Raw genomic sequence first — 15225 nt, forward strand, 5'->3', positions numbered from 1 at the left:
CGTTTGATCTAAAACGAGACTCGATTCAAAAAGATTAGTGAATCAGCATTATCGTTTATTATTATAGACACCGAGCATTCGATCCGGATAGATCCGTAGTCTAGAAAGAGCCACAACCAGCAGGGCTGAAGTACTCTCCTGTAGGCGAGCCAGGAGTAGTTGTTACACTATGGCAAGGTAATTGTCAAAGGCTTTTTTACAGTATGTGGAAAAGGCGCTTCGTGATTGCTTGGAAGGCGACTCCCGGATAAGAAGACGTACTGTACTCGTCCCCACTTCGACTGTTTGTTGCCTTTTAGACAAACATGGGTATGACATTACTGTCCCAGTATCAGTGCTTTCAAGTGATTTGTGTGGTCGTTTTACTCCATGGACTCAGCGAATGCAGCAGCAGCAGCAGCAGCAGCGACGACGGTGAGTAAACATTGTCCCGGCTTCTCTGCCACTCTCTGTCGCAAGGCATTCTAGAACCTGGCGACATCCCTGAATTCTTTTTCCCATTTCAGACAGACGCACATCTTTAATAGTAATAGTTGTTGTTAATGTGTAGAAACCTGTTTTATAGGAACAGGGGGACCAGTCGCTGCTATTTTATAACCAGTAACAGATGTCGTGTTTTACCGCCCAGTCACAGACTGGGGGAATGTTGTCATGAGTGTCACTGTTCCATAGAGGAAACTCACGGACTGTGCCTTTAAAGCACCATAACCCAAATCATAGCAAACTACATGAAAAAGGGCTTAAAATCATATCCGTTCTCAGTGTATTTCGGTGTGTAGGTTTCATATGAATCAACTTTTCAAAAGTCGTTGTAGCTAATACTGTCACATCTGAATTAGGACGGGCAGACCTCTAGACTCCTACCAAGTCTAGCCTACTATGTATAGGTTGTTGGTTGTACACGCATAAGCAGCTTATCAACGTTCCTGAAAGGTTTATGTGGGTTAATAGACACGTCTACATCATGGTCTGATGAAGGGTGAAGATGTGAACTGAACAAACATACATGTTCCCCAGGGAGGCTGGTGGAAGTAGAAATCGGAGGACGGGCTCTTTGTAATGAATGGAATGAAACGCGTGTCTGATACCATTCCTTATTCGATTCCATTCCATTAATTACAACGAGCCCGTCCTCCGATTTCTACCTCCACCAGCCTCCCCTGGAACATACGTGTTCTCCATGTATTCCACATGCTATAGTAGTAGTACTCGCCTCTTGGCAGTGTATGTCTTGTTGGAACAAGATATGAGACATTCCCCAGTTGAATCAGTCAATGGCTCTCTGTAGATGAAGATACAGATAGTACTCAGCTTTATGCTGTGACTCTGTTAGGAGGGGAGGGGGGGAGAGGAGAGGAGAGGAGAGGTCCCAGAGCACATGTTATAATGTGGTTGTGTGACTTGATGGGATTGTTTCCCAGGCCAATAGGAGGTCATTAGGGTCATGTGATCTAGGGAGGCTGGTTGGTTATCTGGTGGGTGGGTCTCCACCGCTCAGCAGGAAGTGGTGGGGAGGCCCTAATTGGCTAATATAATACTATAGAAGCCCTGTTTGGTTAAGATAATACTATAGAAGCCCTGTTTGGTTAAGATAATACTATAGAAGCCCTGATTGGTTAAGATAATATTGTCGTTGGTTCTGATTGGTTATGGTGGTCGGGTCTCCACAGCTCAACAGGAAGTGGTGTGGCGATCATGTGTGTGTCAGGTGGTGGTATGCAGCCGCCACCTCACAGGGGAAAGTGAACGTTTCCTCTCCTCTGTTTCTCCTCCTCTGTTTCCTCTCCTCCGTTTCCTCTCCTTCGTTTCCTCTCCTCTAGTTGTAAAAACTGGATGAGCAGGTCACATGGGCACAAGAAGTGTGAACAGATATGCTTTTTTATTTGTATTGAACCTTTATTTAGGTTAATCCAGGTTAGTCTTATTGAGAGAACATCTCTTTTTCAACAGAGACCTGTTCTAGTCGTACCTTCAGGATAGTAACAGAGTTGGTCTGGACCAGCAGGAGAGGTCTGGTTGATGAGGTGAGCTAATTAGCCCACAATGTTGCTCATTTAGCAGACGGGGCATTTGAAGAACTGTATGGTTCACTGAGGATGCAGCTTAGAGGAACACACACACACCAAACACACACACACACACAGGCACACACACACACACACACACTCACACTCACACACACACTCACACTCACACGCACACACATTGAACACACACACACACACCAAACACACACACACAGGGTTCCGTGTGTAATGGTGAAGGTCCCCCTGCCTCTCTCTGTGGCCAACAGAGGCTGTTATGTAAGGCTGAGTGCTGAGCAGTGGACAAAGCTCTACTGTACGCCAGCGACCTTGTTGTGTTCTCGTGTCCTAGATGCAACAACACTCCTAGATAGCTCTGTCTGGGACGTGATGTAGGACTGTCCTTTAGAAAGCTGTGAGGAGGCTATGGCTGGAGCCGTGGTCACTCCACACACACACACACACACACAGACAGACAGACAGACCAAAGCTGGGGGGTAGTTGAGGCTGCATGGAGAGTGTTAGAGAGAGTGTCACACACAGCTGTTCTTCTGCCCTGCTCTACAAACATACACACACACACACAAACAAACACACACACTGTCGAAAAATATGGACCTCCCTCGACCTACAACGCCACCTGGGTGGTTCTAGGCGGGTCTGTGTGAAGAAATTATGTTCTGAAATATAATCAAATGTAACAAATAAAATATACTAAATAACTAATTATAGGGGGCGTTCAGTGGCGTAGCACACTAAGGCGCATACCATATCATCGCAAGGTCCCTGGTTCGATTCCGGCCATCGACATATCCTGCATGTCATCCCTCCTCTCTTTCACCCATCCTTCCTGTCAATCTCTACTGTCTCTATCCCAATAAAGCCCTTAAAACACATTTTTAAAAAAAGGGTTGAAATGTAATCAAATTTGAAAGGGACAGAGAGAAAAGAGGGACCTGACAAGGCTGAGAGAGGGTTGCTAAGCAGGTTGGTTTACTGGCAACTTCCTAAGGTACATGTACTTCCTAAAGTATACATCCTCCTAGGGTACTTTCCAGAAGGTGTGCCATAGTACGGTGTGAAGGAGGAGACAGAAGTCTGATAGATTAAGGTGTTCTAGGAGGGACGACAGCAGGAGTCCAGATCGGGGGATAAGATAAAATGGGATGACAAGAGCATCTCAATGGGCATTTCCATAAGGAACCCTAAAAGACCAGGAGGTTTTCATGACCAAAGTTCTCTCCGGAGAAAATTAGAACTAGGAATCCCTCAGCCTGGAGGCTGTTGGTATCGGACTAGGCTCCCTCTTAGCTACCTTGAGTCTTAGCCCTCGCTCTATCAGTAGTTGGCATTGCCCATAACTGTTAGTGGTGGGGACTTTGTTAAAAGGCTTGCTGGAGGTTGAGTGACCGCTTTACATGGAAGGGGAAGCGAGTCTGAGGAACCGAGAGTATTCAACGGGTGCACGTCAATGCTGGACGGGGCCTCTCTAAATGTATATCAAGTCAGATAGAGTAGGGACAGGGGTAAGGTTTTAATTTCTTTTCATATTTTAGAAGCTTAAATAAAGTAAAAACCTGTATTTTAAAGAAAAATAAGTGATGTCGTTCTTGTTAGAAATGAAACTGTCACCTAAAGTTGAATTATCCTCCTTGTTAATAGTAAAAAGTCAGATTTCATTGCGCATATTACTTCATAGGATCTGAATGGTTATGCAAACCTCTTTTAATATCTTCTTCGGATGAATTGACCTCATCGATAAATTAAATTCCTGCAACCACACCAACTGGCACTTATATTAGAACAGAGCTGTCGTTAGCTATAGGGGCTTTGAAGCTATGTTCCATTGTGGGTCACTCATGGTTAATAGCTGAAAGAGGAAGCAGGGGAAACTAATGGAAGTAGACAGCAGGGTGAATCTATTCACCACTAGCCTAAGCACATTTTTAGAGTTCCTACTAGGGTAAGACACTTTAGGCTGAAGATCAAACCTGTTAGATGGAGGGCTAGTCTGGGGCTCCTGTACAGGGCCATTTTGCCAGGAAACAACACACACACACACACACACACACACACACACACACACACACACACACACAGATTGTTGTAAGTCTGAATCTTATCTCAGTTCTGTTGTATTCCTCCTTCCATATGTTTGGAAACTAGCTGCCAAACTCATTAGAGGGAGATGGAGTGTGTGTGTCTCTCTCCCCTCTGTATCTCACTCAGAGAGAACAGGCTGTGGCCGGTTGTTGATAGTCGAGGTGAGATATTGGCTCCGGTATCAATGATGAATGCTGAAACCACAGAGTGTCTGCTCTCTCTCTGCTCTGGCCTCCCATTAGAGAAACACACATGAGAGAACACACACACTCTGAGCTCAGGCCCTCGCTCAGGAATGGCACTAGATCATCATTGTATGAACCAGGGACCCAGGCTACTATGTCTGGAGGTGTCTGGGACCAGGCTACTATGGCTGGAGTTGTCTGGGACCAGGCTACTATGGCTGGAGGTGGCTGGAGGTGTCTGGGACCAGGCTACTATGGCTGGAGGTGGCTGGAGGTGTCTGGGACCAGGCTACTATGGCTGGAGGTGTAGCATGCTAGCATCCATAGCTACTCATGGGATGTAGCATACTAGCATCCATAGCTACTCATGGGATGTAGCATACTAGCATTCATACCTATAGTCACACTGACTCTCTCTCTGACTTTTCCTCTGACTCTTCCTCTCAGAGTGGAACTCACAGGTGAGGAGAGAGAGACTGTGTGTGTGTGTGTGTGTGTCTGTCTGTCCTCTGTGTGTCTGAGAAGGACGTTGACATGGGGGGGGTCTGGCTGGCAGAGGAGGGCATGGGGCTGTGAACGTAGCCTTGACAGGGTGGGCACACACACACACACACTTGGCTACAGCTCAACCAGGAGACAGAGGGGTTGGCTTGGCTTGGCTTGGCTTTGGCTCAGGCAGGCAGGAGACTGTGTGTGTGTGTGTGTGTGTGTGTGTGTCAGAAGTGCTGATGTTGAGAGAGAGAGAGAGAGCCCTCCGGCTGCATTGTGTTGCCAGCTCTCTGCTCCGACCTCTGACCCCAATCCTCCAGGGAAAGCTCTGATTGGTTAAGGAAACACAGGAAACATAGACTCTCTTTGGCCTGCTCAGGAAGTCAGCTCGTGAAGAGATGAGGTCAAGGGTCAGGGTGGGAGCAGGAGGTTAAGAGATGGGGAGGGGGCAGAGGGGGGAGGGGGGGGGAGTTAGAGGAAGGAGAGTTAGGGTTAGCGTTAGGGGAGGGTTAGGGTTAGGGGTAACCCTGTCCACAGGCTACTGCACACAGCGCATGTAAGCCTGGAATAACAACAACTCAGACCTGGCCTTAGAGGGAGGGAACTGACTCAGTCAAGGATTTATTATTATTACTGCGAATCACATGGCAGTAATGTTGTCATGTGTCCCTGTAGCGTGTGAATGCTAACCAACACCACTCCACTCTTGACCATGAACAATCAAACATATTAGCTTAGCATTAGCTTAGCTACCTCCTCTGATGGCTAACGGCTAATTCCTCATTCCATTCCATGCATTACAATGAGCCCGTCCTCCGATTTCTACCTCCACCAGCCTCCCCAGGGTATGACAGTGTATGAACCACATATGAACATACTAACAGTGTTTCTCCTCCCCCCCAGACTCAGCAGCCAATCAGCAGACGGCTCAGTTCTCATCCTATGAGGTGACGGTCCCTAGACGGCTGGGCAAGCAGAGGAGGGACCTGGACAGCTCTGACTCTGCCCACCGGGTACAAACAAACATGGCCACTCCCCTCCACACACATGACTCCTCCCACAAACATGACCCCTCCCTTTGATACCATTCCTCATTCCATTCCATGCATTACAATGAGCCCATCCTCCTATTTCTACCTCCAGCAGCCTCCCCTGACCTCCATGTGTATGGATGGGTGAGAGAGGTCCTGACCAGTCCTATCCTACCTAGTTGACCTCTACTGTTGTCCTTCCTTCTCACATGTCTGTTCCTCCTAGACTGGTCTCATGGTCAGCTCTGCTAGCCCCACTCCTCTCTTTCCTTTCCTCTCCTCTCTCTCTTTCTTCATTCCTCTCTTTCCATTCCTCTCCTCTCTTCTCCTCTCTTTTCTTCTCTTCTTTCTCTCTCCACTCCTCTCTTTCCATTCTTCTCCTCACTTCTCCTCTCTCTCTCTCCCTCCCTGCCAGGAAATGTCAGTGAGGTCATTCCCAGATCTGTGTGTGCGTTAGCCAACTCTTATGACTGTCGTTGTCATGCTGACTGTTGCCATGCAAACAGTTGTTGTCATGCCCATGTCCATTTCCTGTTCCCTCTGACCTTTGACCCGGAGGTCAGCTGACCAGCAGGCACCATGGCCTCACCGTACAGCTGCAGCCAATCATGTGGTTGTTCAACTCCACTGGGATGGGATGGGATGGGATGGGATGAGGTGTGTGTGTGCATGTAGCTGTATGTCTGTTACTGTGTGGAGTATGTATGTGTGTGTATGTTACTCCTCCTCTCCTCCATCCTCCTCTGAGCTCCTCCTTTCCTCTGTCCTCCTCCTCTCCTCCTCTCCTCTGTCCTCCTCCTCTCCTCTCCTCCTCTCACTCTGTCCTCAAAAGGCATTGGAGGAGAATATCTAAGGGGAGGAGCCTAGATCCTCTGAGTTTTGAGGAGAGGAGGATGTGTGTTCCTAACAACTGAGAAAAGGCTTAAGTGTGATCCAGAGGTGTGTGTGTGTGTGTGTGTGTGTGTGTGTGTGTGTGTGTGTGTGTGTGTGTGTGTGTGTGTGTGTGTGTGTGTGTGTGTGTGTGTGTGTGTGTGTGTGTGTGTGTGTGTGTGTGTGTGTGTGTGTGTGTGTGTGTGTGTGTGTGTGTGAGTCCTCCTCTCTTCCTTCCTGGAATCTGTGTTTGAACAGGCTTAGACACATATATATACACATACACACAGCCCTCCACAGGGACCTGAAGGAGTGAGTGAAACATGAGAATGTTTGAAGGAGGGTGAAGGAATGAGGGTGTGTTTAAACAGAGCTCTCTGCTGCATTGTTGTGTGTGTGTGTGTGTGTGAGAGAGAGAGAGAGAGAGAGAGAGAGACTGGAACGTGTTCAGTATTAACAGTAAACACCAAATGGGCGTTCTTGCAGCTGAAAGTAAGATTATAAATAGGCTGTTAGCCAACTACACTATTGGTCTACAATGAGAGAGGGAGAGACAGAGAGGGGGAGAGAGAGGGAGAGAGGGGGGGAGAGAGAGAGAGAGAGAGAGAGCCCAACACCTGTGGTTAGCCTCCTCCAAGCTGCTGGCACAAACAAACAAACAAACCCTCACGACTGGGGTGAACGCCAGGCCGTTGAGTCAGACAGGAATCACCTGACCTGTCACCTGACCTGCGTCTCCATCTGTCCCTCCTCATCTACCTCTTTACTCAACAAGGTTCAGCTGGCTCTCTTTCTTTCTGTCTTTTTGCACACAAACACCCACCCTCCCACACACACACAGGCATAGTGAAGGTGTGATACTGTGTGTGTGTTTCTATGTCTCTGTCTCTCTGTCTGTGTGTGTCTGTGTGCGTGTGTGTGTGTTTGTTTGTCTCTGTGTGTCTATTGCTCTCTGACAGAGAGAACCCCCTCCCTCCAGACTCAGCCAATGAAACAACCCCATCCCTCCAGACCCAGCCAATGAAACAACCCCATCCCTCCAGACCCAGCCAATGAAACAACCCCATCCCTCCAGACCCAGCCAATGAAACAACCCCATCCCTCCAGACCCAGCCAATGAAACAACCCCATCCCTCTGATCCTAGCCAATCAAATGACCCCCTCATGTCTTTCTGTTCTGTTGCAGGTGTCGTACGTCTTCAACGCCCTGGGGAAAGACCATGTGATCGTCCTGGAGAAGAATGAGTAAGTAGACACGTCCTCCATGACTCTCTGCTGTACAGACCACAGGGGAGGCTGAGGGAGAGAGAGAGACACAGACACACACACTCACATTGAAGTGTTGCTTTAATGCACCACATGAGACTGAATCATTTTGACACAATCAAGAAAACAATCAGATAAACAGAGATCCAGCCTGGCCTGCTAGTCATCAGAAGAGACGTTCAGTACTCAGAACACAGCAGAGCTACCTTCTACCTGGCTGTACTCATTTACATTTTACATTTTAGACATTTAGCAGGCACCTTTATCCAAAGCGACTTACAACAAGTACATTTGTCTAAGTAAGTGAATCATCTATACATCAGTCATCATAAGAAAAACAAATCTATGCTTGGACCAGAGGCAGTCACAATGCTAGAAGAAGGAAGAATTACTTTTTTTATTTGTTTTTTATTTTTTTATTTACAGTAGAGAAACTGTCCAGGGGTGTAGTGGGGATGAGGAGGTCTTTGGGAGGGACAGTCAAGATGTAGCCTGAAGAGATGGGTCTACAGCGGAAGATAGGTAGTGACTCTGCAGTCCTGACAGTAGTGGGAAGCTCGTTCCCAGGACAGTGAAAACCTGTGACCAAATAGCATGACTGCTGCATCCACGTAAAGTTGGCGGTGCCAGTTGGCCAGCCGAGGTGGAAGAGCAGGGTGGATGACCATTGCTTGCAAGTAAGGAGGGGCTGTTCCCTTTGCTGCCCGGTAGGTGAGCACCAGGGTCTTGAATCTGATGCGAGCTGCTACCGGGAGCCAGTGAAGGGTGCGAAGGAGGGGGGTGACATGGGAGAATTTGGGGAGATTGAACACCAGATGGGTGGCAGCATTCTGGATGAGCTGCAGAGGTCTGATGGCGGAGGCGGGGAGTCTGGCCAAGAGTGCGTTGCAGTAGTCAAGGCAAGAGATCAAAAGTGTTTGGACCAAAAGTTGTGCTGCTTCTCTGGTGAGGAATGGATGTATCCTTCTGATGTTGTAGAGGAAGAATCTACGGGAGCCTGCTGTCACTGTGATGTTCACCGCACAGGACAAGTGGTTGTCAAGGATCACCCCAAGATTCTTGGCTGTCAGGGAGGTCACAGTAGAGTTCTCTACTGTGATGGAGAAGTCTTGGAGAGGGCAGGCTTTCCCAGGGAGGAAGAGCAGCTCAGTCTTGTAAAGGTTGGAGGGCTAAAGGTGGTGGGCTGACATCCAAGCAGAAATGTCTGCAAGACACGCAGAGACACGTGTTGCCACCTGTGAGTCAGATCAGGGGAAAGAGAGAAAGAGTTGAGTGTCATCTGCGTAGCAGTGGTAAGAGAAACCATGTGAGGAAATTACTGAGCCAAAAGATTTGGTATAGAGGGAGAACAGTAATGGCCCTAGGACGGAGCCCTGGGGCACCCCAGTGGTGAGGGCTCGTGGAGAGGACAGCAATCCTGGTAAGAGCGATCAGCCAGGTAGGATGCAAACTAGGAGAGTGCAGAGCCAGAGATGCCCAGTTCTGAGAGGGTTGAGAGAAGGATCAGGTGGTTTACTGTATCGAATACAGCAGACAGGTCCAGAAGAATGAGTACAGAGGAGAGGGAGGAAGCTCGATCAGAGTGGAGGGCCTCCGTGACAGCAAGGAGAGCAGTCTCAGTAGAGTGCCCAGCCTTAAAGCCGGATTGGTGAGGGTCAAGGAGGTTGTTCTGAAGGAGGTAGTGAGACAGTTGGTTAGAGACAGCTCGTTCAAGGGTTTTAGATAAGAAGGAGAGAAGGGATACCGGTCTGTAGTTATGGACAGCAGACGGGTCAAGAGTTGGTTTCTTGAGAAGAGGCTTGATTCTGGCTGTCTTAAAGGCAGCTGGGACAGATCCTGTGGATAGAGAGGAATTGATTATGGTGGTAAGGAACGGAAGGAGGTCTTTGGAAATGGATTGGAGAAAGGAGGAGGGGATAGGATTAAGAGGGCAGGTGGTTGCCTGCTTGGATGTGACCAGTTTTAGAATATCAGGGGAGAGGGGGGAAAGAGCTGATAAACCAGAGGCCGAGTGTAGCGCAGTGGGTTTGGGAGGAGTGGTAGCAGTGTTGGTGAAAGGTAGAGAGAAAGAGCTGCTAATGTCATCAACCTTCATTTCAAAGTAGGTGACAGTCATCTGCAGACAGGGAGGTGGGAGGAGGTGGGTTGAGGAGTGAGGAAAATGTGGAGAACAGTTTCCTTGGGTCAGAGGCAGATGATTGAATTTTGGAATGGTAGTAAGAAGCTTTAGCAGCTCAGAACACAACAGAGCTACTTTCTACCTGCCTGTGTGTGTCTCCTGATGAGGTGTGTGTGTAGTTGAGGTGTGCGTCTCCTGATGAAGAGCGTGTATAGTGGTGGTGTGTATCTCCTGATGTAGTAGGGGTGTGTATCGTAAGGTAAGGTAACGTTGTCACGGTGTCCCTACAGGCTCCTCCTCCCTGATGACTTCACAGTCTACTCCTACAGCAAGGACGGCTCTCTGGTCACCAGCAGACCTCCCATGCAGGTAACACACGTGCACACACACGCACACAGACCTTCCATGCAGGTGAGACACACACACACACATTGTCCACACACTGGACATAATGAATACAGAATCATCTCCAGACATGAGGAGACGATTAACAATTAACTCCTCAAATTTCTAACATAGACTCCTCTCAGCTTGTTGTATTTACTCCTCTACGATTTCTACTGTGGTTGTTGTTGTCGTGACTCCCCTACGCGTTCTACTGTGGTTGTTGTTGTATTGACTCCCCTATGCTTTCTACTGTGGTTGTTTTTTGATAAAGACAGTCTTGGAGAGCCCTTCAACTCCAGCAAGACTCTCCATGACTCTCCATGACTCTCTATACTTTAGTCTCTAACAGTGATGTCATCTGTTTATCCACCTGCCTTGTATAAAAGTTCATCCTGCTTTCCCATAAAACCTCTCAGGTCTTTAATGGCGTTCCCAGTAGATGTTGTCAGAGCCAGCCTGACCTGGCTGGCTGCCGTGGGAGAAGCCCCCGGTGCAGGAGGAGTCAGAGTACAGAGCTGGATGCTGTATAGTCTGATGGTGGTGTGTGTATCTTCTCACAGAGACGTATGTGTTTGGCACAAGAAAATGCTACTTTAAGAGGCTCTGGCTTCTCCTCAGATATGAATGATACAGACCAGCCTTCTCTCCCATGGCAACAACACAGATCATCTAAGATCTGTTCTGAGATCAGCACTAAGCCTGAGATCAGTTCTGGGAAGAGCAGACTAGACCTGCACACAGACAGGAATGCTCTCTCTCTCTCTCTCTCCCTTCCCCTCTCTCCCCCTCTCTCTTTCTCTCTCTCCCCCTCCCCCTCTCTCTTTCTCTCTCTCTCCCCTCCCCCTCTCTCTTTCTCTTTCTCTCTCTCCCCCTCCCCCTCTCTCTTTCTTTCTCTCTCTCTCTCTCTCTCTCTCTCTATGGTCGCAGCAACTCTTCCCCAGGTTGTTGCTGCCAAGCAGAACATGTTCTCAGTCAAATAACCTGCTTTAATAAGTTAGATAAAACAAACTGAGAATTGGCAGACATTTTGTAGACTGTTCCTGTTGTTTGTTTGATTGTGATGGGGTCAGTGAGAGGTTCAACGACTCGTTCTGTGAAAACCCAACTCAGATCTCTGGTTCTGCCTTGTTGCCACGGTTATCACTGTCCCTTCCGTTCCAGTGCCCCAGGCTCCTTAGGGAGCCTATCAGGGCAGAGATCAGCAGATCAGAAAGTAAGGCCCAGCGTCACACAGCCTGTTGTGACCAATCAGTGCCATGACTAACGATGAGCAACAGGAAGCATATTTCAAAGGTTGCTTTTTTATCAAATCAGTCAAGATGGAATATAACATAATATAATATACCAGAATAGAATATATTACACTAGAACAGAATAGATGATTCAGACACCCAGGAGTGAGTCAGGCTGCATTAATCATAGCTGGAGGCGAAGAAGAAATGGGATTTTTGATTACATGATGTATTATCTACCGTAAGCCTGCGTCAGCGACTTCCTGAATGTGCTTTAGTGTGTTTAAAGCTCAAAACTGTTTCATTATGAGTATGATGGAGAGAGAGAGAACGCTCCTCTGGTTCTTACAGCGTTGTTTATTTAATCACAAGCTTTCTCAGAAGACTCGAGTATGATGACCGTTCCCCTAAACATGGCCATGTCCCGTGTGCGTGCGTGCTGCTCTCTATGGGCCGAATCCTAACAATGGAGAGCTTTGGGCCAGACGATCTCACAGCTATGTTTATATGTTCAGGTCTCATAACGGTTGGGTTCTTGATCAACGATGTCATTTCCTGTGTGTGACTTCTCAGCATACTTCACATAGCAGATGCTCCTGTTGTTACTCATCACCGCCCCCCCCACCCCCCAGATGACCTATATGGAGTGGGGGGGAGGTTGTGGGGGGGAGGGGGGGGGGTACTGCTGGGAAACAGAGAGAGGAAGACCGTTCTCAAGCCACACGCAGGCTGGGAAAGTATCTGTTAGTACGCACACACACACACACACACAACAGGAAGTGCTTTATAACACCCTGTGGGTGCGATACAGGAAGTGAGCCGTGCGAGTTGATCTCCGTCTCTCTCATGTCAGCAATAAACCGTCCGGAACGCGCAACTGGCTACACTACGACACGCCAGCTCACCTCTCATTGGCTGTTTCAACACAAACCCCAGAGAGGAGCCAATCACAATAAAGACACAAGCAGGACAGACAGACAGACAGACAGACAGAGAGATGTCAGTCCCATCCTCATATCACACAATAGTAGAGTACAATAGTAGGGTACAATAGTTGAGTAGAGTACAATAGTCGGGTACAGTAGAGTACAATAGTAGGGTACAGTAGAGTACAATAGTCGGGTACAGTAGAGTACAATAGTAGGGTACAGAAGAGTAGAGTCTCTCAGACTTAACCTGCCAACGGCCCAGTCTTCTTATCAAGAGCCACCATACCCATCCAACAGGCTTTGTGTCTCTGCCACACACACACACACACACACACACACACACACACACACACACACACACACACACCACACACACACACACACACACAGCGGGATTCAGTATAAAGCCCTGTTATGTCACCCCCCCTCCCCCGGGTGTTAGAGAGAGAGAGGTTCATTAATACAGTTAAGTAAGTAGGGACTCTAATTGGCTGATTAGAGGATGACAAGACAGAGGAGTGTTCTCTGGAACAAAGATGGCAGCTCCCTGGTGGCCTTCCTCTGTCCCTAAAGCACATCTTTAGCTGTGTGTGTGTGTGTGTGTGTGTGTGTGTGTGTGTGTGTGTGTGTGTGTGTGTGAGAGAGAGAGAGAGAGAGCATAGTGGCATTGTCCCCAGACCTACTTGGTCCAGAGCCTCTAATTACACTTTAGAGCAGCTGGGTTCTGCTGGGTGAAGGACCACTCTGACCCTCCTCTCTCTGGTCCTCTGCCCTGTGTGTGTGTGTGTGTGTGTGTGTGTGTGTGTGTGAGGGAGGGAGAGAGAGAGGGATCCTAGTCAGTCAGTTCTAATCACAGTCAGATGGCTGTATTTATAGATTGGACCATTTCATCATAGAGAGGTTATTTTTTACTTAGTCATCAGATGGGTACAGCTAACTCCTGTAACTGCCTAGCTAGCTCCTAAAGCTAACTCCTGTAGCTAACCCCTGTAACTAGCTAGTGATTGTGAGATGTTTGATGTCATGAACACTTAAAGGGATAGGCCACAGCATTTAAAGTGAGAAGATACTTTTAGACTGAAGCCTGCCTACAGGGTGTTGGTCCACACCAGGGGAGGCTGGTGGAGATAGAAATTTCTCCCTCAAGAAGCCCGGTGGAAGCCATGACTCCTCTAGGAATTACAGGAATGAGTGAGCATGTGGTCGTGTGTGGTCATGTGACTATGACTCCTCTTTCTAATTGGTTGTGAGTGATCATGTGACTCCTCTCTCTCCAGGACCACTGTCACTACCGGGGGTTCGTGGAGGGCGTGGAGGGGTCAGCGGTGGCCATGAGTATCTGCTCCGGACTCAGGTGAGGGGAAGGAGGAAGAGGGGGAGGAGGAGGAGGGGGAAGAGGCGGAGAGGAGGAGGAGGAGGAGGTGGAGGTGGAGGTGGAGGTGGAGGTGTTTAGATGTTCACATCCCAAATGTCTCTCACAGATACTGGCCCTGTAGACCAGCCATATAGGACATGAAGAAATGCTAGTTTCAGTCTCTCTCTCTCTCTCTCTCGATATATATATCTTGTATGGAGTCATTGAGCTCTTCTGTGAGAGATGAAGTGGACTCTGTCTTCAATAGAGATGTGGTCCTCTCCTCCTCTACTCTGATGGTCTATGTGAGGGTTCTCTCTGGCCTCTCTTTCTTCTGAAGGACAATGACTCTCCTATTTATAGCTTTTTTATCCAACGCGTCCGCAAACAAATCACCCTGTGACTCGCACGCACGCACGCACGCACACACACAGAGGGCCTGAGAATGGGTTGATTTATGCTCTAGTGCAGTCGTGTGGTGATTGCACCATAATGAATGGGTTGTCTCTGCAAGTTGTCAGAAAAAGCGTTGATGATATTTCTGTCCTTCTCATCCTCCTCCCCCTGGCCAGATGAGCTGGCACACACACACTACACACACACTACACTACACACACTACACACACACACACACACACACACACACACACACACACACACTACAACAAGACTACACACATTACACACATTACACATGTTACACTCACACTACACACTACACATACTACACACACCACACACACTCCACACAATACACACACTCCACACAATACACACACTCCACAATACACACACTCCACACAATACACACCCTACACATACTACACACTCCACACACACTCCACACATTATACACTACACACTCCACACATAAATAAATGATAACTGATGTTTGATAACTAATGTATCTAAACAGTGTTTCTATCATGATGATATAAAGATGCTTGTGTTTGTGGTGTAGTGAAGGAGAGTCATAGAACACACTCCCAGGAGACAGCTCTGACCTGTCTGCCTGTGCGTGCGTGCGTGCGTGCATGTGTGTGTGTGTTCCAGGGGGGTGCTCCACATGGGGAACTCCAGCTACGGCATGGAGCCTCTGGCCAACGCCTCGGCCAATCAGCACCTGCTCTACCGCCTACAGGATGTGATGTCACAGCCGCTGGTGTGTGGGACGGCCCACACGGAGCACGCTCAGTCTGACCCACACAGACAGACTGTCAGCCACCACCTGAGGGT

At 48.4% G+C, this 15225-nt stretch overlaps 1 protein-coding gene across 1 annotated transcript in view; it reads left to right on the forward strand.

Moving 5' to 3' along the window:
* Positions 1 to 4: 4 nt before the first annotated feature.
* The window catches only part of adam9a (ADAM metallopeptidase domain 9a), a 26151-nt gene continuing 10930 nt past the window's right edge, over positions 5 to 15225 (forward strand). The window contains exons 1-6 of the mRNA XM_083673841.1: positions 5 to 414; positions 5705 to 5814; positions 7889 to 7947; positions 10378 to 10456; positions 13913 to 13989; positions 15043 to 15223. Of these exons, the coding sequence (XP_083529967.1) occupies positions 306 to 414; positions 5705 to 5814; positions 7889 to 7947; positions 10378 to 10456; positions 13913 to 13989; positions 15043 to 15223 (615 nt within the window). The 5' untranslated portion in view covers positions 5 to 305. The remainder of the gene's footprint in view (positions 415 to 5704; positions 5815 to 7888; positions 7948 to 10377; positions 10457 to 13912; positions 13990 to 15042; positions 15224 to 15225) is intronic.

This window comes from Argentina silus, assembly GCF_951799395.1.
Source record: "Argentina silus genome assembly, chromosome: 7".
NCBI classification, from domain to species: Eukaryota; Metazoa; Chordata; class Actinopteri; order Argentiniformes; family Argentinidae; genus Argentina; species Argentina silus.